Source organism: Microtus pennsylvanicus, chromosome 10, assembly GCF_037038515.1.
Source record: "Microtus pennsylvanicus isolate mMicPen1 chromosome 10, mMicPen1.hap1, whole genome shotgun sequence".
Taxonomy (NCBI): Eukaryota; Metazoa; Chordata; class Mammalia; order Rodentia; family Cricetidae; genus Microtus; species Microtus pennsylvanicus.
The window spans coordinates 43,700,017-43,723,502 of record NC_134588.1 but is presented as its reverse complement, the minus strand read 5'-3'; the positions used below and the strand labels follow the sequence as shown (position 1 = coordinate 43,723,502).

The window sequence follows — 23,486 nt, the reverse complement described above, 5'->3', positions numbered from 1 at the left end:
AAACCTTCTTACCACTAGCAATTCTTGCTAGCCAGCTTACTCTGGGGTCCCCGTCTGTTCTTGATAGCCAGCTTATTTGGGATCCCTGTCTCTGCCTTCCAAGTCTGAAATGACAGGTGAGCCACTGTGTCCCTTGGCAATTAAGTGGCTTACTGTGGATCTGAACTCGGGACCTCACATCTGTGAAGCAAGCACTTTAATCAATAAACAGTCTTCCCTGCCCCACACCAAACTATTTTTATTCCGGTATTGCAGTTTGAAGAAGACAGATTCTTTAATTTAACCTCACATTAAGTCATGTTGTGAATATTTCTAAGCCTCTCAAACATTCATTTTCATGTTTTAATTATAAATTAAGAAAAATTTACCAAGAGATTTACATAGCTTCATATATTATACATGTTAAATATAAACATTACATATGCTACATGCATTACCGTTTATATACATATACATATATGTATATATATGGACACACACACGGTACATCTCCTAAGTAGCCATGGCAGGTAAAGAGGTGTGGAAAGCAGGGGAAAGAGTGAAATGAATAGACCTCCACTTACTTACGTGTCATATAACTAACCCAATACCCACCAGCAAAGTTACTGGTAGATTTTAAGATGCTTTATGTGAAGCATTTCAGATGAAGCCAGGACACATTCTGTGCTATTAAGCCACGGCTGTCAATCTACTTTGTCCACTAGGAGAAGCAGTGTGATTATGACACATTTATTCAGGAAAAGCAAGGTTCAGTGTTCAGGCAACTCTTCCAGGCAGCTGCTTCTCACTAACAAAGTTCAGATTCATTACCATAGAGTTCAGTTTTGACATGCAAATTTTATATCAGATAACGATGCTCATTTAACACTCAGCTGGTCTTGGTACCTTTCTATGCTGTCTGCAAAATACTTGGAAGTTAAAGCATCGACTCTCACGTTGGAATCTCTCTTCTAGGCTCCTTTCTTCGGGTTCCCTTGTCATTATTTCCCCTTCTGTGGATGACACGGCCAGTTATGAGTGCACCGTGACGAGTGACGCTGGAGAGGACAAGCGAACAGTGGAGCTCACTGTCCAAGGTAGAGCTAGCGTGGAAGCAGGCAGAAGGACACGTGCGGGGGTCTTGACGTCATCAGACAGCCCTTTTACGCCTACGTGACACCCACTCTCTGAGCACCAGGATGAAGAGGGACAAGACGGCTTTGGGAATGTGCAGGCAAAGGAAATGTGTGGTTTTCTGTTTTTGCTGTTTCAGTTCCGCCCACCATAGCTGATGAGCCCATGGATTTCCTGGTAACCAGAGAGGCCCCAGCAGTCATGACCTGCACCGCTTCCGGAGTGCCAGTTCCCTCAATTCACTGGACCAAAAATGGCATACGACTGCTTCCCAGAGGGGACGGTTATCGGATTCTGTCCTCAGGTAACAATAGTCTGTGTGTTCACACTCATTAATTAGAGTAGTTAGCAATGGGCAGCCTTGCCCAGCCTTTGTTACAACATAAGGGAAATATTTTTTTTTAAAAAAAAGCCTTTATTGCTAAAATGCAATTATGATAAGAAGGGGAAGAAGGTTTTAAAAAGGAAGCTAAAAACAAAATAACATGTAATAGCTAAAACTTATCTAAAAAGCATGGTTACATGTTCACTAACTGCAGACTTAGAAATTCTCTACTTACCTGAGAGTCACACTTTTTCTACTGATCAAATAAAATGTTTATTTAAAAAACATGTTATGCAGAAGACAGAGTTGGGCTTTCTTGAGACTCTAAGACTAAACTGAGCCTCTGGTTTTTAAGGTTCATATAACTTAGCAAAATGTTTGGGTGCTAAATATTATAATTTACTTTTTGACAATTATAATAGCCATGATTTGTACAATTTGTAGTACTGAGGGAAAAATAACTAAATGAAAATACAGGTGACTATCAGTAAAAATAGATCTTATACTAGGTAGGTATATCAGGGACAGATTGAGTAGCAACTCATGTCCTTAGATTTCAGGTGTGTGTGTATATTGTTCTAAAAAAAATTGTGTGTTTATTTAATACACAGGAAACAATAGGACATCAACACTCAGCATATAGCTTTGGTTTTAAGGCAGAAAATTTTGGTTAGCTCTCATGGATAAGTAGATTGTTTAAAATTCTATCATAAAACAGAAAGTGGCTGCACCGTGTAATTACAAAGTTCTGTGCTAGAAAACAGTGTAGAACTTTCTTTGCACGATGCATAGAGTTACCATAAAGTTGGCAGCCCCATCCAGGGTCTCAGTCCAAGGCCCATGAAATCCTGTCTGCACACAGACTCCCTTAGAGATGCTCATAGAATCATCCATAGTATCTAAAAAGGAGAGCCATTCAGATGCCCATCAGCTGGTGAACAGATATAATAAAGTGGTATTGTCCACAAGGAGGAAACCTATTTGGCTCTAAAAAGGGATATGATATTGTGCTTGCTAAAATGAATGAATCCCAAAAACATGCTTACAGTGAAATTGGTCAATACCAAAAGCAACAGACCAGAGTATGTGATTCCTCCTTGATGAAGCACTAGGAAAAGGCAAACCTGTAGAGATTGCAGGTAGATGGCTGTGGCCCAGAGCTGGGTCTGGAAGCTGGAAGTGACCACAAATAGCCACCAGTCTTCTTGAGATGTTTCTAAAATTAGGTTGCTGTTAATCAACTCTGCAAATATCAGAAGAAAAAGTCATTAAATGGTATACTTGATGGCCTTTCTAGTAAGTAAAATGTGCATCAATAAAGCTATGACTAATTAAGTGCTTGCTGGTGACGTCAAAAGCAACATGAAAATGACATAACTTATTAAATTAGGATGATAAAGATGCACTCTATATTCAAACATTTCTTTCCTGTGGGAGACAGAGACAGGAGGGCTGTAAGCACCAGGCCAGCTTGGGTTTCAGAATGGTCTGGGTTCTGAAGTAAGACCCTGTCACAAAGACAAATAAGGAAAAAAAAACCACTTTTTTCCCTATTAGGAGCAATTGAGATATTTGCCACCCAACTAAACCATGCAGGAAGATACACTTGTCTTGCTAGAAATGCAGCTGGCTCAGCGCACCGGCATGTTATCCTTCGTGTCCAAGGTATGGAAGGTTGTTTGTTCACTAAAATCCTGCTAGGTACGTGGAGTTCTTCTCTAGCATGTGCAAAGCCTGGAGTTTGCCCCAAGCACCATACACTAAAAGTGTGCAGATCGTGGAGGTAGGGATAATTATTTGTGTTCGTTTTTATACAAATAAATAAATTAATTATATTTATGACAGAATTATGAAATTGTTTGTCTAAATGATCAAAGCCTAGCAATTTTAGATGTTATAAGTGGTTCTTTTTTATTTTAAATTTTTTATTCATTTTACATACCAACCACAGTTTCCCCTCCCTCCCCTCCTCTTGCTTCCTCCAATCTTGCCCCAACTCCACCCAACCCATCCACTCCTCAGAAAGGGTAAGGCCCTGACGTGATTAGTTTTAAAAAATGGTATTATGTCATAGTAATGCCTTGGGAATATGTAAACCAGAAACATATTGTTCAATAGATGAAAATTACACATGGATGACAAACCACACAAAACAACCTAAAACAATATGTTTCTCCTTTGGTTTTGGTGATCTCTTCCAACATTGGTTTTTCCCAACAGCTGGTATACAGAAAGATCTAAAGAACATCAGAAGGCCAGTCATAGCTTTTCTCTTGTACAATCAACTCACTGCTGTTGGGGGACTGCGGATTTAGCACATTGAAGCTCGTCACTCTCACAGGCCAATGTGCTTCATAATAAACAATGCCATTCTTTGTGGCGGTTGACTTTTGCAGAACCTCCAGTCATTCAGCCCCAGCCAAGTGAACTGGATGTCATTCTAAACAACCCTATCTCACTTCCATGCGAAGCAACAGGGATACCAAGCCCATTCATTACTTGGCAAAAGGAAGGCATCAACGTCATTGCCGCAGGTACCTACCGTGATTTCAGGGTAGATTAGTGCAGTCTATATAGTGCTTTGTCATTGAGGGATCTTTGTGACGTTTTATAAAGCAAACATAAATTTCTTTTCTCTCTGCTTTTGGCTATGATGTAGGCAAAAGCCTTGCTGTTCTTCCCAGTGGAAGCTTACAGATCTCTAGAGCTGTTCGGGAGGATGCTGGCACTTACATGTGTGTGGCTCAGAACCCTGCTGGCACAGCCTTGGGAAAAATCAAGCTGAATGTACAAGGTATTTGAGTAATTCATCCTCTTTGTCCTCAAAGATGTGTATAATGATATATACTAATGGTTGATAAGCGATAGCTAAGCTTGCTCCTCCGCACAGCTCTCTTCCCTCTTAGCTTGTGGAATTGTACCTTTTCCCCTAGGACCGTCCTGTAGAAGATGGTGTAACAGGTTCTTTTCACACCGTGTGAGAAAACTAGGGAACCCATCCTATCTTTAACTCCTATGAAACTCTACTTGATTCAATAGCCACTTCTTTATGGATTCACTTTTTGTGGCTTTAGTTGCTCACAGTTAAACAGGCTTTTAAAATATGAAACGGGATATCCTAGAAATGAACAACTTGTAAATTTTCATTTCTTCTGAATACAATAAAACCTCACCTTCAGTGTGAAGTATAAGTCTAACTGGCATAGCCCTGATTCCCAAACCGAGTCTCCTAGGCCCAGCATCAGATCACCTGTCGCAGGAGTTAGCACCTGTGTTTGGTCCCCCATCATTACTTCAAGACAGCCTCAGGCTACAAACATTGTAATGTTGACAACTCACACATGTCGCCAAAACTGAATGGTGTTTCCTGTGAGTGGAAAGTGTGAAAGTGTGGGATTTTTAGAGAGAATGGGATGGCACAAGACCACAGTCTGTCAATTGTCCTGCTTCGTCTTGGGGCACTATTAACCACTTACTCTACCCAAGTTACAAATTAAACTTCATCATAAGCATAGAGAGAGAGAAAACATAGGGGGTATGGAATTCTGTAGAATCAGTTTTAGACATCCACTGAGAGTCATAGAATATATCTACTATGAAGAGAGAACAAATGTGTTTGTTCTTGTTAGTGATAACATATTTAATAAGATTGTTTTAGATTTATTTCATTTTTATTTGTGTGTCTGCGTGTGTCTTTCTGTCTGTCTGTTTGTCTGTCTTTGTCTCTGTTTGTCTGTGTGTATGTGCACATGAATACTCACAGAAGCCAGAAGAGGGTGTCAGAACCCATGGAGCTGGGGTTACAGACCGCTCTGAGCAGTCCAATGTGGGTGCTTGGAACTAATTCTGGTCTTCTGCAAGAGCAGCAAGTGTCCTTACCTACTAAGGTCACTTATTTAGCCCCTTTAATGGGATTTTTAACAAGAAAAACAACCTGAAGCTGTTGAGATAGCACTTACCTAAATATGCTGGTCACCAAGCCTAATGCCCTGAGTTTGCTGCATTGGAACACATTATAGAAGGAGAGTAGTCTCTCCCATGATTGTTCTCTGACTCCACACATGAGCTGTGCAATTTGAGGGCATGCACACACAAAGAACGGTAATAAAATATAATTTTTAAATTACAATAAAGCCCTACGTTTCTACTTTGGTTACTCTGAAATATGTGTAGTGTCAGTTTTAATAACTGCAACTAAACTAACTTGATGAAAAAGCAGGAATTAGGCATGTGTGTGTGAGTGAGAGAGAGAGACAGACAGACAGAGATAGAGAGAGGGAGGGAGAGAATTTTTATTGTTAAACTGGCAGATTCATGATAAAATTTCTTTGTCTTGAATGGAGTATTTTCTAGAATAGGAAGTAAAATGGTAATAGGTTTCAATATACTGAATTTTAGTGAATTAATCCTGAATTTCCTCAAGTGTGTTTTTTTTCCTGTAGAGAATTAACAAATACAATAACTGAAGCTCACATTCCTGTTACTTGACACCAATAACTGTATTCAGCACCAATAACTGGAAGTCCGTTAAACATTACAGACATTGTGTCTTCTCTTATGCTTATTGTATGAGCAAAGAAGGAAACATAAACGACTTCTAAATGCAATGATGATTAATTCTAGTCAGTTCTGTGCAAAAGAAACCAAAGGCTGGAATGGTGAATGATGTAAATAAGATAAATCGGGCATTTTCTTAGGTCAGTGGGTCTGACTCTTTGGCATAATAGGTGAGATAATAAATCGACAATGAATAAAGACAAGCCATCTTGTTAAAGTGTCTGTGATGGTGTGACCAGACAGTGGTGGGCAAGGAGAGGGCAGAAAAGCATGAAGAGAGTAGACCCAGCTGAGGAAGGACTGGGCACACTATCATGGGGTTGGCTTTCATTCTCTGCACAATGGAAAGGGTGCGGCCAGGATTAAACATGTTTATGTTCTGTGTAGATGACAGGAAAGAGTGGAGTTGGAAGAGTAGTTAGACATGTCTACTCAAGGTACCATGGTCTGAGAGACAGGGCCAGGCTATGAGCTGCCCGAGAGTTAGGAGTTAGGAGAGATCATTATAGGTGCCTTTGGAAGCATAAATGTCAAGGTTGTAGTTTTTTTTGAAGATTAGAAAGAGAGTCTTATGTTTCTTGGGCTTCCAGTTTGAGCTTGAGGGACTGGAAATGCCATGAGGAAACACTAGGAGAAATAAGCTATGGTTTCTTTTTAATCACATTGAATGCAGAAATCTTTTAAAAATTCAGATACAAATGTCAGCTAGAACATCGACTATGGATTAGAGTTCACAGCAGGTGTGTAGTGTAAGATCCAAGCTCATACACAGTCAGGGTTAACTCCAGAGACTAGCTATGAGTCCCTAAGGAGAGGATGGACAGACAAGAAGACTAAGGATGAAGTTCTAGGACAGTGCATTGCTTTGAACTCTGGGAAAGGAGAATACACAGGGAGGCAGGGGAAACCTGGCTGGAGGCTGGAGGAGAACAGTACTGAAGAAGAGAGTTGTTTTGAATGCACTGTAGTTACAAAAAGACAGGAATCAAAATTATTCATTAGTTTCAGCAAGATTGTGGTCATAAAAAAGAAGCTTAAGATTTGAATTTTTCTTCACTAAATGGTTAAAACGGTTGAACAATGAGAAGACAAAGGCACACATTAAATATTAGATAATATTTAAGCACTCCACAAACAGATAGAGATATCTGTAGACCTCTGAGGCTTGAGGGATTCTAGATAGGGTCGTCTTTGTAAAGAGAGTGTATGTGTCATGGCAGGCGAGCATTCAGCCAGGTAATGCTAGGCTCTATAAATAATCTTAGCACGGACATTTGTCAGTATTTTTATGGTGGATGATTTAAGTCTTGGTAAAGGATCCCTTGTGAGGGAAATACTTAGCAAGTCTGAAATAGGGAAAAAATGTCTATATAGTTATTTTCTATAATCCATTTGTCTGCGCATTCATTTGTGAATATTGTACTGGGCTGAGACGTCATGATAAGCTCTCTGGAAATGCATGGGCGAAAGTGTCTTTGAGCTGTGTAGCATTTCATGATGCTTGAAGGGCTCTTTTTAGAAGTTTAAGTACTCAAAGTGAGTCATAAACTTTGTGTATGTTTAGATATTTCTGTAGACCATCGTGAGTCTCTGAAATGCTGTTCTGAATGAGATCTTTCCGAAATATATGCTTATCTCATATAAAATCAACTACTGCTTCCATTTGTTCGTTTATAAGACCAGTTTTCTGAAATAAACTCATGAGTTCTAATGTTCCAGACAAAACCAAACTACAGCGCTCGATTCTGACAGTCTAGAGCCTCGTTACCGCGGCAGAACCATGGGAGGTGATCTGTACACTCAGTTTGAACCTTCTGTCTTTTAGTTCCTCCAGCCATTGGTTCTCATCAGAAGGAATATGTCACTGCCGTGGATAAACCTGTCTCTCTACTGTGTGAGGCAGAGGGCTTCCCACCACCTGACATCACCTGGCATAAGGACGGGCATGCACTTACCGAATCCCTTCGCCAGCGCATCCTGAGCTCAGGTGCTCTGCAGATAGCATTTGCTCAGCCTGACGATGCTGGCCAGTACACATGCATAGCAGCTAATGTGGCAGGAACCAACAGCATGAGCACCACACTCACTGTCCATGGTAGGTTGTTTAAAGCTATCTATTTCCATCTGTTGTGTCTCTGTGACAATGAGAAAAGATCACCAAGAACAAATGCCATGACGGTCACAACCAGCGTGTCTAGAGAATGGTGCTTGTGTGCTTGACCTTCAAGCCTGTGTTCCATAAGCTGTGTTTGCTTGTGCGTGCACACATCTGTGTGAGAGATGGCATCAGTATTTCTAGGAAAATTACCCCCTTCGTACTGTGACTATTTTATGTGGTGACCATGTGCATTTTTTGATGACAAAATTAATTTTTTATTTTTATTTTTTTAAAAAATAGAACAATCCTTTCTTATTATACATACCAATTCAAGTCCCTCCCCTCCTCCCAGTCCCTTCACTTACCCCCCTCACCCCCATCTACTCCACAGAGAGGGTAAGATACATTGCTCTGGGGAAGGTCCAAGGCCCTCCCTACTATATCTATGCTGAGCATTGTATACAGCCAAAGAGAATAGGTTCCCTAAAAGCCATTACAAGCAGTAGGGATAAATCCTGGTGCCACTGCCAGTGGCCCCCAAGTCTGCCCCAGTTGCGCAACTGTCACCCACATTTAGAGGGACTAGTTTGGTCCTATGCTTGTTCCTTCCCAGTCTGGCTGGAGTTAGTGAGCTCCCATTAGCTTAGGTAAACTGTTTCAGTGAGTGAACCCTTCATGGTCTTGACCTCTTTACTCATATTCTCATTCTTCCCTCTCTTCAACTGAACTTTGGGAGTTCAGTCCAGTGCTCTGATTCAGGTCCCTGTCTCTGTTTCCACCAGTTGCTGGATGAAGGTTCTCTGGTGATATTTAAGATATTCATCAGTCTGACTAAAGGCCAGTTTGGGCACCCTCTCCTCTGTTGCTTAGGGTCTTGGCTGGGGTCATCCTTATGGACTCCTGGGAATTTCTCTAGAGCCAGGTTTGACATGATTAATTTTATTTATTTATTTTTTTATTGAGAAAAAAAAATTTGCCTCTTCCCAGTCTCCCACTCCTCCCCTCCTCCCCCCACTCCTCTCCCCCTCCTTCTCCAGTCTGAAGAGCAGTCAGGGTTCCCTGCCCTGTGGAAAGTCCAAAGTCCTCCCCCCTCCATCCTGGTCTAGGAAGGAGAACATCCAAACTGGCTAGGCTCCCACAAAGCCAGGACATGAAGTAGGATCAAAACCCAGTGCCATTGTCCTTGGCTTCTCAGCAGCCCTCATTGTCCGCCATATTCAGAGAGTCCGGTTTTATCCCATGCTTTTTCAGTCACAGTCCAGCTGGCCTTGGTGAGCTCCAATAGATCAGCCCCACTGTCTCCGTGGGTGGGTGCACCCCTTGTGGTCCTGACTTCTTTGCTCATGTTCTCCCTCCTTCTGTTGGGACTTTGGGAGCTCAGTCCAGTGCTCCAGTGTGGGTCTCTGTCTCTATCGACCATGTGCATTTTGTGACTCTTCGGTTTTACTTCTTGAAGCATCGTCATTTTGGCTCAAAAATAATCAGCATATGACCCAGATAACACATGCAGTTTAAACCTCATGAGAACTAAAGATTCATTGTTTTAAGGCAACACAGTCTTTTTTCTTTTCTGTATGACCTTTTTTTTCTTTCTTTGTATTAAGACGTTTAACAAAATATTTTAAAATCAGCATTAATGGGCTGGAGAGATGGCTCAGCCATTAAAAGCACAAGCTTCTTCTCAAGTGTAGTAATGGGAGCGGCGGCGGGGCTGCATCCCCAACACCCCAGCCGCCTGCCCGGCTAGCTTTACCCGAAATAATTACACAGACACTGTATTCATTTAAACACCGCTTGGCTCATTTCTACCTAGCCTCTTCTAGGCTAACTCTCGCACTTGGACTAGCCCATTTCTTATCATCTATATAGCACCGGTCTTACCGGGAAGATTCTAGCCTAAGTCCATCCTGGGTCGGAGCTTCATAGCGTGCGTCTTCCCTGGAGCAGGTAGCATGGCGTCTCTGCTGAGGCGTCTGCTCCCGAGAGGAGAGCTGTGGAGTCTGAGCTCACTTCCTCTTCCTCCCGGCATTCTGTTCTGTTTACTCCACCTACCTATGTCCTAACCAATGAAATGAGCCAAAGCAGTTCCTTTTATTTTAACCAATGACCTTCCTCCATCATTTCCCCTTTTTTGGTTTAAACAAAAAAAAAAAGGCTTTAACTTTAACATAGCAAAATTACATATAACAAAACAGTCATCAAGTAAAAGTTACAATAATCTTTATCATAACTAAGGAAAACTATAACTAACTATTCTTAACTCCATCAAAGACTCCAGAAAGATACAATACTACCTAAGCAAACAAGAAAAAAGCAACTTTTAAACTCTAGAAATGACAGAGACATCTCGCTGCCTGAACAGTCACCCAAAGTTCCTCTGTACCGTTGGGGCATCCATCTTCAACCTTCAGGCCCATGGTATCCAGCAGACATTTCCATAAAGCAGGAAATTTTAAAGGCAGTCACTATCTGCTTGTCCTGAAGAATGTCTTGCAGACTCTTTCATGAATCAGGAACCCCGAAAGATCATCTCACCTTAGGCAAGTTCAGTAGTCCTCTCTCTGCGGGTTCTCTGTGTCCAATTTATGCAATAGTCCAGGCAAGAGCAGCTTCTTCCCCAATTGGCTATCAAACTCCATAATGATCCTCTTCGATGCCCATCTTCTTCCTGAAGTAGATTGGTGCTGCCAGAAGCAGAGTGTCTCATTGTCATGAAAAATCCTAAGTTATTAAAACATTAAATGTCCTATTCTGTAATCTTTGAAAGACATGAAGAATGTCTATCTAAAATATATCTCTATATATCTAGAAAATCTAACTAACATGACTACAAGCTTTACTGTTATCGATGATTATCCATTAACAACCTATATTTCTCAATTATACAGTACATATTTAAATGAACTACACAATCACAATACCTTAATCAAAATCAGAAACACTTATACATATAACAAAATTGACCGTAAATCTCTATCAATAAAGCAAAATCTATACTAATGCAAATTATTCATATCTATATCATATCCCCCTTTAAATGTAAAAGAACGTTTATAAACCATATTTGGGAACATGGGCGCAGTTTTTTTCTCTCCAAACTGCTTCCTGCTGAATGGGGGCGTCGTTAATTAGGTCTTTCATGGTATAACCTGTGTGCCAGGGTCATCTCAGTTGGCAGTTGAGTGAAGTAATTTTTTGAAGGTGTTCACACCAACCCTTCAGGAGGGCATGGTCCATCATACCAAATCGGAATAGAAGAAATCCATAGAGTCTCATCCTCTGTGAAAACAAAATAAGAAACTCCTTTCCAAAGCATCATGTCCTTAGATCCAAATTTCAAAGTCATACCCTCATGATATCCGTTCTGGTTCCACTTGGCAGCCCATATAATGAAATGTCTCTCTGTACTTAGCTCCTTCACAGTCAAAAATTTTAAAGAAAACACAATGTACATAATCCAGACTCTCTGTGAATTTTCCATTTTTACGTAGCTTATTTTTCTTTATTTCTTTTAATCTCTAAACTATCTGTACTCTGTCTCTTTAAAGACTTTACCTTTTTTTTTAACGATAACTTTATTTTCTATATTCTTTTTCTTCTCTCTCCCAAGCCTACGTACATTCATCCAACAGTGTGACTCATTTAGTGGTCTGAATCTGTCCTATTGTGAATCTGCAATTTTTTACTATCCAGGAGCACTTTTGATTTGCACCTTTAAATCACTAGGCGCTTAAGAATCTAAGCTGTGACATTCCTAGGTTAACTTTTTGCTTTTTGAGCGCATATCTTTGACCTGGAATAACCCTGTAAACCAGGCTGTCTTTGAACTCTCAGAGAACCGCCTGTCTCTGCCTCCCTGGCTTTGGGATTAAAGGTGTTTGCTATTACACCTTGAACTCACAGAGATCTGTTTGTCTCTGCCTTTTAGGCACTGGATTAAAGGCGTGTGCTACCACACCCTGAAGTCACAGAGATTTACTTTAAGAATTTTAACTTTTAGTCTGCATATATTTTTAACACACTTTAAACCATTCAGAAATTTTCTCTGTCTTTGAATCTCTCTTTACTGTATATCTCTCTTTTTCTGATCACATGAGTCTTTAATTTACCAAGCAATCTCAGTAGGACTAAAGGCTTGGCTTTGCCGGCTAGATCCAGTCCATTCCTTAGCTTTCCAGCCTCATGGCGGATATACAGGCTGCAGCCATGTTTATAGCCACACCTCTATGGCGTTTCAAGGTCCCTGCCAGCCAGCAAGCTACAACAGACAACACTCAAATCCTCTCTCGGTAGCCGGCCCTCCTGCCTCAAACAGTCAGAGTTTGCCCTGGCAGGATGGCCCAGAAAGCCGGCATTTTTAAACGCGCAGCTTTTTTCCTGCTATGGCTGAAAACCGAAAAGCATGCATTCAGCTTTTCATCAACACCATTTAAGTGTTTCGTGGCAGGACCTCTTAATGAGCTGCAGGCTTTGCAGCTAAAGCTGAGTCAGGAAACCTCTCTTAGATGAGGCGCTTGCTTGCCTCTGGCAAGCAGAGCAGACCCAAGAAATTGCCATAAGAAACATGCTTTACTCTATTCTTTTCCAAGCTTTCTCAGGCTTTCTGTGGACTCAGTTAGCCACACGTCTGGGCGTCATTTGTAGTAATAAGGAGCTGCAGCGGGGCTGCGTCCCCAACACCCCAGCCGCCTGCCCGGCTAGCTTTACCCGAAATAATTACACAGACACTGTATTCATTTAAACACCGCTTGGCTCATTTCTACCTAGCCTCTTCTAGGCTAACTCTCACACTTGGACTAGCCCATTTCTTATCATCTATATAGCACCGGTCTTACCGGGAAGATTCTAGCCTAAGTCCATCCTGGGTCGGAGCTTCATAGCGTGCGTCTTCCCTGGAGCAGGTAGCATGGCGTCTCTGCTGAGGCGTCTGCTCCCGAGAGGAGAGCTGTGGAGTCTGAGCTCACTTCCTCTTCCTCCCAACGTTTTGTTCTGTTTACTCCACCTATCTATGTCTTAACCAATGAAATGAGCCAAAGCAGTTCCTTTTATTTTAACCAATGACCTTCCTCCATCACTCAAGGACCCTGGTTCAATTCCCAGCACCCGCATGGCAGTTCAAAGAAGTCTGTGACACCAGTTCAGGAGAACCAATACCTTCTTCTTCTGGCCTCCTTGGGCACTAGGCACAAACATACATACATGGATGAAAAATACTCAAGCACATAAAATATACCAAATACGTTTTAAAAATAAAATAACTATCAGTATTAAAATGTTAGTTTTATTGTCTATTTCAAGATTAATGATAGGATCTCCACTAATGCCACTGGTAGGAGACAATAGCAAATTAAACTTTCTCTTACTACTGTTTTTGGGAGTAGCTTTTTTTTAAGTGGCATTTGCTCTTTACTTTATTAAAAATTTGTAAAATCTTTATTTTTCAACTGCATCTGACTCTGCTTCAATATTTATTTATTTATTATTATAATAAATTATAATAATTTATTATTTATTTATTTATTTCAAATAAATAACTAAAAGAAACCTACTATGAACAAGGTATGGTAGCCCTGGTCTAAAATTTGAGCACTTGAGAGGCTAGGCGAGAGATTTAAAGTTCACATCCTTGACTACTAGTGAGTTTGAGACCAACTTGTGCTTTAAGAGATCCAGTTTTACAAAACAGCAAAAAAAGTAAACATGTGTATTACTGTATCCTCTACAAACCCAAACCAGCCAACACAAACTAAATTCCAGGAAGTTTTTCTTCTTGTCTTTGTTAGTTTTGCTTTGTCTTGTTTTTTCTGTTTGTTTGTTTTTTAAAAAGAGAGAGCATCAAATTGGATGGGTAGACAGATAGGAGAGGATCTGGGATGAGTTGGAAAAGGGGGATGAATATGATTGAAATTTATTGCACAAGATTCTGAAAGAATAAATAAAACATTATTTTAAAACAAAATAGTGAATGACTGACCCAAGATAAATTCAGTTAAAAATTCTAGCATGGGTAAGGAACAGCTACTAAACTCTGCCCCCGAGGAGGTGCCATTAAGGGTTGATGGCTGCAGGGAAAGGAAGAGTTAATTTTCTTTGGTGGGGTAGCTACTTGTGGGTTGTCCATGTCCAGAGAATGCCCTTGTCAGCAACTATAAACTCAGTGAGTTAAAAATAGTATTTAGATAGATAGATAGACAGACAGATAGACCGACAGATAACTAGACTATAAGAATCAGAGGGGATGGAGGTCACCAAAAGAGTAAGGCCTTCTAAATCAACATGACCAGGACTCATATAAACTCGCAGAGACTGAGGCAGCACGCACCAAGCCTGTACAAGTGTATACTAGGTCCGCTGCGTATTTACTATGACTTCCACTTTAGTGTTTTCATGGAATTCCTAAATGTGTGAACGAGTGGGTTTCTGATTCTACTGTGCTCTTTCCTTCTGTTTGCTTGTTTTGTCCAATCCCGGTGTGTTAGTTTCTGTCTCATCTTTTTATTTTATTGTTCCTTAGAACCCTGTTTGATTTCTAATGACAGACAGAAAGGGAGTGGGGCCATCTGGGAAGGGAGGCAGGGAGGATATGGGAGGAATAGACGGAAAGGAAACCATAAACATGATATATTAAGTGAGAAAAAAATCTATTTTCTCTTTTATTTTTATTTATGTTTTAAAACAACCTTTCCTCATTTTACATACCAATAATATAAGGGGGAAAAAAAGGACATGAAGTCTGGGGAGATGTGCCCGAGGGATTTGGGGAGGAGTTAGTTGTACAGGGGAAGAGGAACAGACCCGATTAAAGATACATTGTATACAAGAGAAACGGACCCAATTAAAGATACATTGTATACATATATGAAATTTTCAAAGGATAAAAAGAAATATTATTTAAGAACTCGTTGCTTTCATATAACAAGGGACTATTTCCTTGTTTTTGTCGTATTCCTAGTAAAGTCACCCTCAAAGGGCTATTTTATGTGCTGATTTTCAATGTGAGCTCAATTTTCTGGGTGACTGTCTTTAAATTCTTCATAGTGCCTCCGAGGATCCAAAGTACAGAAGTACACTACACAGTCAATGAGAACTCCCAAGTTGGTCTCCCATGTGTTGCTGACGGAATCCCCACGCCTGCGATTCACTGGGGAAAGGACAGTGTTCGGATAGCCAACTTGTTAGGGAAATCCACTACCCGGCCAGATGGAGAACTCGTCTTGGAAAATGTTGTGGTAAGTTTAGTGGATGTGAACATGCACCGTAGAGCCAAGCGATTAATTCACCTCCCTTTTCTCAATTTAGCTCGGCAGTATTTCCTTATTGCCGAAAGGCAATACTCCTATAAACTCAACAAAAGATTAATTTCTCTTACAATTCACTTTATATCATTGAAATTAGAAGCGTTTTAACAAAAGAGCTAAAAGCATTAAGTGGCCTCCTCCTAAAATGGTTGCTTTAGTTTTCTGGAAAAAGTCTAAGTGGTTGTGCTGTTCTCGGCGCTCATCATTACGTGTCAGGATGAGACGCCAGACACTCCTGTGCGTGTCCGAAGAAAAATGCCAAGAAAGTGTCTTTCTCCATGCAGGTTTTAAAAGAACCCTTTCTAATAACTGACCTAAAAAAACTAAAAAACAAAAACTGGAAACTTGGCTGGGCCGTGGTGGCGCAGGCCTTTAATCCTAGCCCTTTGGAGGCAGAGGCAGGAGGATCTTTCTGAGTTCAAGGTCAACCTGGTTTACAAGAAGTAGGTCCTGGAGAGCAAGGACTGTAACACAGAGAAACCCTATCTCAAACCAACAAACAAAACTGAAATTCTACGGAACTACATAAATGAGGCGTTTCAAGCCCTCAGACACCCTGGGGTCTGTAGAACAGCAGCCAGCAAACAGAAACAGCTTGATTTCCAGTGTGATCGTACTTAATATGTCTACTTTTGGATGCAATCACTCTTCTAGGTCTTGAGAAAAATATGTTTAAAACCTGCATGTGCAGTGCCTCAGATACATTTAAAGGATCCCATCAATAAGGCATCTTATTCATAGTAGACAGGAGGCTTGGGTAATATGTAAAATTCTTTTAGTGAATGATATATATGAACTAGATGTTTTAATACTTTATTTCCATAGAAACAGATTTTTAACTTACGTTGTCACAACTTGGGACCATTAGTGGTATGTGGGTGGGGGAATGTTAAGTTTTTTCATTGAAAAAAAAATCATGCCACCAAACTTAGATTGTTTATATATATACTGAATGGTGATAAATTTTATATTTCCAATTCTTTTGTGCTTCAAATTAAAAAAAAATCTTAGTATTTTAGGCCAGAGTAAAAATATCAGTAATATATACATAACCTCGGTGCATTTAGACAACACATTCAGCTAACTCATCGCATATTTATTAAGCACCTTCTCTTTGAGCAACTTGGTTTATTTAGGCACTGAGACATATCAAAGAGCTTAAGTGACAATGAGCCAGGTATGTTTGAGAAACTGGCAGCCAGTAATAGCAAAGAAAAGGCATGAGAAAGGAATCAGAGGAAAATGAAGGCCTCACCAGGTACCATCAGGGAGATAACAAAGCAAGGATTTTTCCTACTCATAGTGAGAATCAGAATTCCTTTCACGTTTCAGCCAGGGAATGATATTATTTCCTCTGTCTTTCTGAAGAATTAGAATCAGTCATTGTCTTGGTCAGAGTTACTATTACTGCTATGAAACACCACGACCAAAGCACATTGGGAAGGAAAGGGTTTATTTGGCATATCCTTCCACATCACTGTGCATCATCCAAGAAGTCAGTACAGGAACTCAAACAGGTCAGCATTTTGGAGGCAAGAGCTGCTGCCCAGGCTACGGAGGGGCGCTGCTTGCTGGCTTCCTCATTATTGCTTGCATAGCCTGCTTTCTTCCAGAGCCCAAGACCACCAACCCAAGACCACCAAGCTGTTCCTTAGTGGTGGCACCGCCACAATAGTCTCATCCCTCCCGCACTCAATCCCTAGTTAAGAAGATGCCCCACAGTTGGATCTTATGTAGCATCTTATCAATTGATCTCTCCTCCTTTTAGAGGGCTCTAGCTTGTGTCAAGTTGACTTGAAGCTAGCCAGCACAGTCATGGTGATGAAAAGGTACAGCAGGGATGCAAGGTTAGAAGCAGAAGGGTGCGGAAAGAAGGTCAGAAGTCAGATGGCAGAACTCATGGCTGAATGTTAGCCGGGTAAGAAGTTGGCATTCTGAAGTTGAAGTCAGCACATTATGGGAGATTTTTCTTGGTGTTGGAGAAGGTGAAAGCAAAGGAGGACTCAAATATATGAATCCAGTAGTCTGAGCAATGGGGAGGCTAAAACAGCCATCAGTGAAAATGCAGATGACGGCGGATGGCAAGAGAAGGAACTGTGTCAACCCAGGCCTCCCCTGCTGCACCTGCAGCCATCAGATATCAGCTGGTTATCCAAGCAGAAATCCTAGCAGGTTTGCTGTGACTAGAATTTTTAAATAAAATCTGGGTTTGAGAAGCTGGAAATCATCGGCATGTGAGTGGTGTTTAAAGCCATGATACTAGAAGAGATCCTCAAGGGTCTGAGCGCAGAGCAAAACTAAAAGAGAACCCAAGACTGAGTCCCTCACAAGTGAACATGAAGACATTGATGTTAAGGGGAAACCACAGGAATGGATGGAGAAAGAGCAAGCCGAGTGTTAGCTGGGAAGCTATCGGAGCGATATCGAAGGGAAGACACTCAAACTCAAATTCAGTACTGCCCACATGTCAAGTATATTGAGTGATGATGTTGACCACAGGACTCAGCGAGGGAGACTCCAGAATCACTGGGAACTTGGCCTTCATCCCGCCATGTCCTCTGATGGTTTTGGTCTCTGGTCCCATTACCCAGAAGGCCCACTATGTTGTCAAGATGCCAACCGCCTTTTAGGGTTCTTTCTCCTTTAGTATGTTGCGGAGAAGCAGACCTTGTGGTGTTTTCTAAGATCTTATGAAATAATTGTTCTAGTTCTGTGTGGTATGGGTTTATGCTTAAAAGCACACATTTCAAATTACAGTATGCAGAATCTCACTTGGTGGTTTATGCTAAAAGATGGAAACTTAAATTGCCATTAGGTAAGCACGCTCCTTGGGGGAAGAAGTGCCGAAACTGTATTTTGTGCAGGAGGTTGTAACGCGTTAACACTTGGGAAACTTGTGTTTATTTAGCTGGAGGACTCTGGCACCTACACATGTGTTGCTACCAATGCCGCTGGTGAAGATACACACGCTGTGACGCTAACTGTTCATTCCCTCCCCACCTTTACTGAACTTCCTGGAGACCTGTCATTAAATAAAGGAGAACAGCTACGCTTAAGTTGTAAAGCCACCGGCATCCCATTGCCCAAACTAACATGGACCTTCAACAACAATATTATTCCAGGTTGGTGGTTTCATTCTTCCCATTTGAATGCTTGCATCCACTCAGCAGTGTGGCCCAGTCTCTACATCCTCTTGGAGGTCATTGAGGGGTTACAAGTATAGAGTTGACTCCTTCTATTCTGTGAAATAACAATCTCTGCACTTGAGAAACGGGAAAATCAGGAGTTCAAGGTCATCTTCAACTACTTGGTGAGCTAAGGTCAGCCTGTGCTGTAGGAGACATCACTAAATAAAGCAAATGAATAGGGCGAAAAACAGATTTTTAAAATTATGTGCTCTTCCTCACTACAGATGCACTATTTATTCCTTTGAAAGGATAAGTGGATCACAAAACTATACATTCTAGGATAGAAGGAAAACTTTTGACAACAACAACACAGCCATCTCCCCCAGAGGAGACAGTATTGTATCTTTGGCTTCTAAACTTACTTCTGAAGGACCCCGTGCATTGCTCATCAGTGGGTTAAGAAGCTGCTGCTAGAGACTTGCATGTTCACTTATCTTACAGAGAACACAGTACCAGTACATCACACTGGGCGAATAAACCTCAGAAAAGAAGAGGTTAATCGACACAGCAAATGTGCAGCCGCTGTGTATTCTGAGTGTTGTTAGTGCCTAACCCCAGACCACTCATCCCTGGAGGACACATGTCTATTTACTTGTGTGGATTCTTTTATTTTTGATATTATAATATAATTACATAATTTCTCCCTTTCCTTTCCTCCCTCCAAATCCTTCTCTATACCACTTCTTGTTCTCTTTCAAATTCAGAGCTTTCTTTTCATTGTTTACATGCATGTATGTGTGTATATAACCTTGTTTGATTTTCACGAAAGATGCTTTCAGTAACGAGTATAAAGATACTATCAGAAATGAGTAGTTGTCCATCCTCAGAGTTCTGACCTGCATCTACCAAATGCCTTGCTAGGGAAGCAGTAGCATAACAGCTTGAGATTTTTCTGTCATAATGAATTATGTGAATGATTGAAATTCATCAACTACATCATCTTAGTAATAGCATACTATGCCTTGATAAAGATAAGCAATGTCTAGAAATCGGAACGTCTTTCTACAGGTAAATACTAATTCTGCTATTTCCATTTTTAAGCTTACTTTCCCACCTAATACAGTTGAATGAGTTCTTTAAAGCGAAGTGAGAGAATGCCCACAAAGTAGCCATACATAATCAGGTGGCAACTTATTTGGTACGGGCTGTTTCAAGATTAGCATGCTGGTATAAAGTTCTCATCCAAATATTATAGCCTCTTTGTAAATATTTACATCCTCAGCATGTATGATTTATGGGGAAGTTTAAGTTATTTTACATTTGATCATGATGTTGTTATTACCTACCGGGGATATATTTTCATGACTTCCCACAATCTGCCAAGTCAGTTGAATTACAACTGAAAAGGGGTGCCCACCATTGATGTAAATTGTTTGGGAAGAAAACTGGTGGTGAGATAAATGGAATGGAAAAGGCCATATTTCTGCAGGAAAGGGTTTTGAAGCTCAGAGCCATCATGAGCCTCCTTTAAGCAACAGGCTGAGATGAAAGGAACACTTTAAGATGCTTTTCAGAGGTGTTTGTTTTCATTCTCTCTTCCTGTTCCGTGGGCTGTTTGGGTTCTTCAAACGAGTGTCTATAGACATAGTAAATAGCTCAAGGGAGGCTGTGTGGCAAGGGCTCTCTTGTCCTGTTACGGTTCAGTTGCTGACTGGCCCATAAATCTAACCTGAAAAATATTACGCTGCTGTGACATTTTCCTAGGTCACTGAGAGGCATCTGTGTTGTTTCCTAATCTGTTTCCTCAGCCCACTTTGACAGTGTCAATGGACACAGTGAACTTGTTATTGAAAGGGTGTCAACGGAGGACTCGGGCACTTACGTGTGTACAGCCGAGAACAGCGTTGGCTTTGTGAAAGCGATTGGATTTGTTTACGTGAAAGGTGGGTAAAAGCCGTCCATGGTCGCTTTGTGATTTATTCATAATGAAAGTTTGTTTCCTCACTATGAAGTAATACAACATGACCGCAGTTTATTATTCCAATGTCATAAACATGTATAGATTCATGAGAGTAGAAAATAAAAACAGCTCAAAGGCAGAAAGGGGCTGGGGAGATGTTTCCGTGGTTGAGTGCTTGCACCTCAGGCATTAGAACGCATGCGCGTTTGGATGCCCAGAGCCCACGAAAAACCCAGGCAGATGTGTCAGGCACCTACAAGCCCAGCGGGAGACAGACAAAAGATCCAGAGGAAAGCTGGCAAGGAGTCCAGCTAGGATTGGTGGGTTCCAGATTAAGACAGAGATGCCGTCTCAATACATAAAGTGGTGTGTAGTTGAAGGAGATCCATGACGTTAACTTTGGGCTGCACACACACACAACCACAAGAGCACCTTTACACGTGTGTTCACAGACACACACGTGCACAGCACACACCAAGTAAGAAAAGGGTAAATAAGGAGGTCATTGGCATGAAGTGGGGTCGTCCCTGTATGAGAACTGAAATTGATAATATTACCTGGGGATTCAAACGAGTTATGGTTCTGGAAAACCCAAGACATTTCAAAGTAGCTTTCCCCTCATTGCTAAATTATGACTGTGTGGGTCAAAAGCCACACAGGAACTCAGCCCCAGCTTTTCTCTTCTGCCTGTCTTATGGTGCTTCCCAGAGCCTCCAGTCTTCAAAGGGGACTACCCCTCTAACTGGATTGAACCACTTGGCGGCAATGCCATCCTAAACTGCGAGGTGAGAGGAGACCCTGCCCCAACCATCCAGTGGAGCCGAAAGGGGGCCGACATAGAAACTAACCACAGGATCCAACAACTGGGTAATGGCTCCTTGGCCATCTACGGCACCGTGGTAAGTCTCACTGGAGTTGTTGACACAATCCACATTGCTATGTCTTGCGTCAGCGCCCTTCATAGGTAGGCATAGAGAAGAAAAATTTCTTCTATAATCCTGTGAAAACCATGAAATCTAAGCTAGTGTATTCCTTCTTTAAATTTGTTAGTTAAAATTAAATATTTTAAATGCGTGTTTAACTGATATACAAGAATAATGTACCTATCAATAATAGTATAGCATGAGGTGTTTCAATCCGTGTATATTGTAAAATGTTTTAATCATATTAAACATTTATTAGATGTTGTGATGGAGATCTTTAAAGCCCTTTCTTCTAGCTTTTTGCTTTGTATCTGCATTTACCTTACAGTGCGATAAAACACCAGAATCTTTTATGTTTACTAACCATAACCAGTACCCATTCATCCTTTTTTTTCCATCCCTTCCTCCTCCTCACTCCCCCAGCCTCTGGCAACCACCATTCTACTCTTACTTTGTGAATTCCCTCTATGAATGTGATCACACAGTACTTATTTTTCTGTACTTGATGTGTGTCTCTTATCATAATGGCTTCCAGTTCCATCTGTCTCATCACAAATAACAGGATTCTAGCCTTTATTATGGATGAATAGTGTTCCATGATATGTTTGATATTGTTTCACTCAGCAACTAAATTCTTTTGAAACTATGAAGCAATAATACAAGTTGATGCTGTTTTTCTTTCAAATAAATATAGGCAATATGATTATTCTGTTGCTTTTTCCCAATCATTGATCTCTTATTTAATATTAGGAGATAAAATTCTCAAATCTATTTTAGAACAAGATCAAAATTTATAAACATGGTTTATAAGTAAATTATAGGATAAATTTTATCATGAAACTGATGTGGGATGACCTTCTGTATTTGTGTTGCTTTATTTGTTGATAAATAAAGTTGTTTCAACCAATGACTTAGCAGAATAAAGCCAGGTGGGAAATCAGAACAGAGACAGAAAGAGAGAGTAGGCAGAATCAAAGAGAAGCCATGTAGCTGCCAAAGGAGAAAGACACCAGAACAAAACCTTACCTGGTAAACCACAGCCTTGTGGCAATACACAGATTAATAGAAATGGGTTAATTTAAGAGTTAGTTAATAAGAAGCCTAAGCTATTGGCCAAGCAGTGTTGTAATTAATTTAGTTTCTGAGTGATTAATTCAAGTCTGAACAGTTGGGAAACAAATGAGCAGCCTCCACCTACAGGAAACTAACACATATATAAGGTTTTGATAGTGCTTCATTATTTAGAAAAGGAGTGTAAAGAGGTGATTCCGCTAAATATTTTAGAGTATAAACAGTTCATTAACTCACACTTGGTGAGCCCTTAGATGCTTTCATTCTTAATTAAAATAACAATTAAAATGCAATTTCTTAGTCCAGTGGACCTTTCTCAGGCTTTATTTTCCTTATTTTTAAATATTAGCTGATGTTGGTCAATACTTCAGTTTTGAGATTTTTTTCTTATTTGAATTGATGTCATATTAAGTCTCAGTTTTCCTCATTGGTGTCTTTTCCTTCTACTCAACTATCACTATTTCTCAAACTTTCAAGACTCTTCAAATCCCACTGTTAATGTTCTGCAAAGTCTTTCAATTATACAACTTTATAGTCCTAAATATGCAGCCTCAGCCCTGAGACTTCCAAGTCCCATTTCCAGCTGCCTTCTAGAAACTTCCATATGGATAATATATTGAAACTTCAAGCTAAGCACATATATGGTACTAAAAATAAGTAAAATCATGCAGTACATGTTTTCTATATCATATATGTACAAATTTATAGAAATATGTAGCTTATTATTACAAGTAAATTAATTTTTTACTTTCCTTAATTTCAAATTCCCTAGGAGCCCAGCTTGATACATTTTCAAAAGCTCAAGTTAGAAGTCAATGTTGGTTCATTTGTACTGGCTGGTTTAATGGATTTTAAGATAGCCATAACCATCACATTTATATTTCTCCTTCATGATTTTAAAGAGGTGGTAACAAAATGATGCTATTTTTACTTTGATTTCCTAGTACTCAATATTGTATGAAAATTTTTAAGTTTAGAAGTTCTCTTTTGTTCCCCAATCCTCTTTTTCCTCT

At 40.4% G+C, this 23,486-nt stretch overlaps 1 protein-coding gene across 2 annotated transcripts in view; it reads left to right on the top strand.

The window, feature by feature from the left end:
• The window catches only part of Hmcn1 (hemicentin 1), a 452,651-nt gene that overhangs the window by 382,188 nt on the left and 46,977 nt on the right, over positions 1 to 23,486 (top strand). For both annotated transcript variants that reach the window (XM_075988199.1, XM_075988198.1), the window contains 10 exons: positions 955 to 1,076; positions 1,253 to 1,417; positions 2,996 to 3,103; positions 3,835 to 3,972; positions 4,098 to 4,232; positions 7,821 to 8,090; positions 15,132 to 15,322; positions 18,300 to 18,513; positions 20,328 to 20,462; positions 21,188 to 21,378. In XM_075988199.1, coding sequence (XP_075844314.1) covers positions 955 to 1,076; positions 1,253 to 1,417; positions 2,996 to 3,103; positions 3,835 to 3,972; positions 4,098 to 4,232; positions 7,821 to 8,090; positions 15,132 to 15,322; positions 18,300 to 18,513; positions 20,328 to 20,462; positions 21,188 to 21,378 — 1,669 coding nt within the window. The remainder of the gene's footprint in view (positions 1 to 954; positions 1,077 to 1,252; positions 1,418 to 2,995; positions 3,104 to 3,834; positions 3,973 to 4,097; positions 4,233 to 7,820; positions 8,091 to 15,131; positions 15,323 to 18,299; positions 18,514 to 20,327; positions 20,463 to 21,187; positions 21,379 to 23,486) is intronic.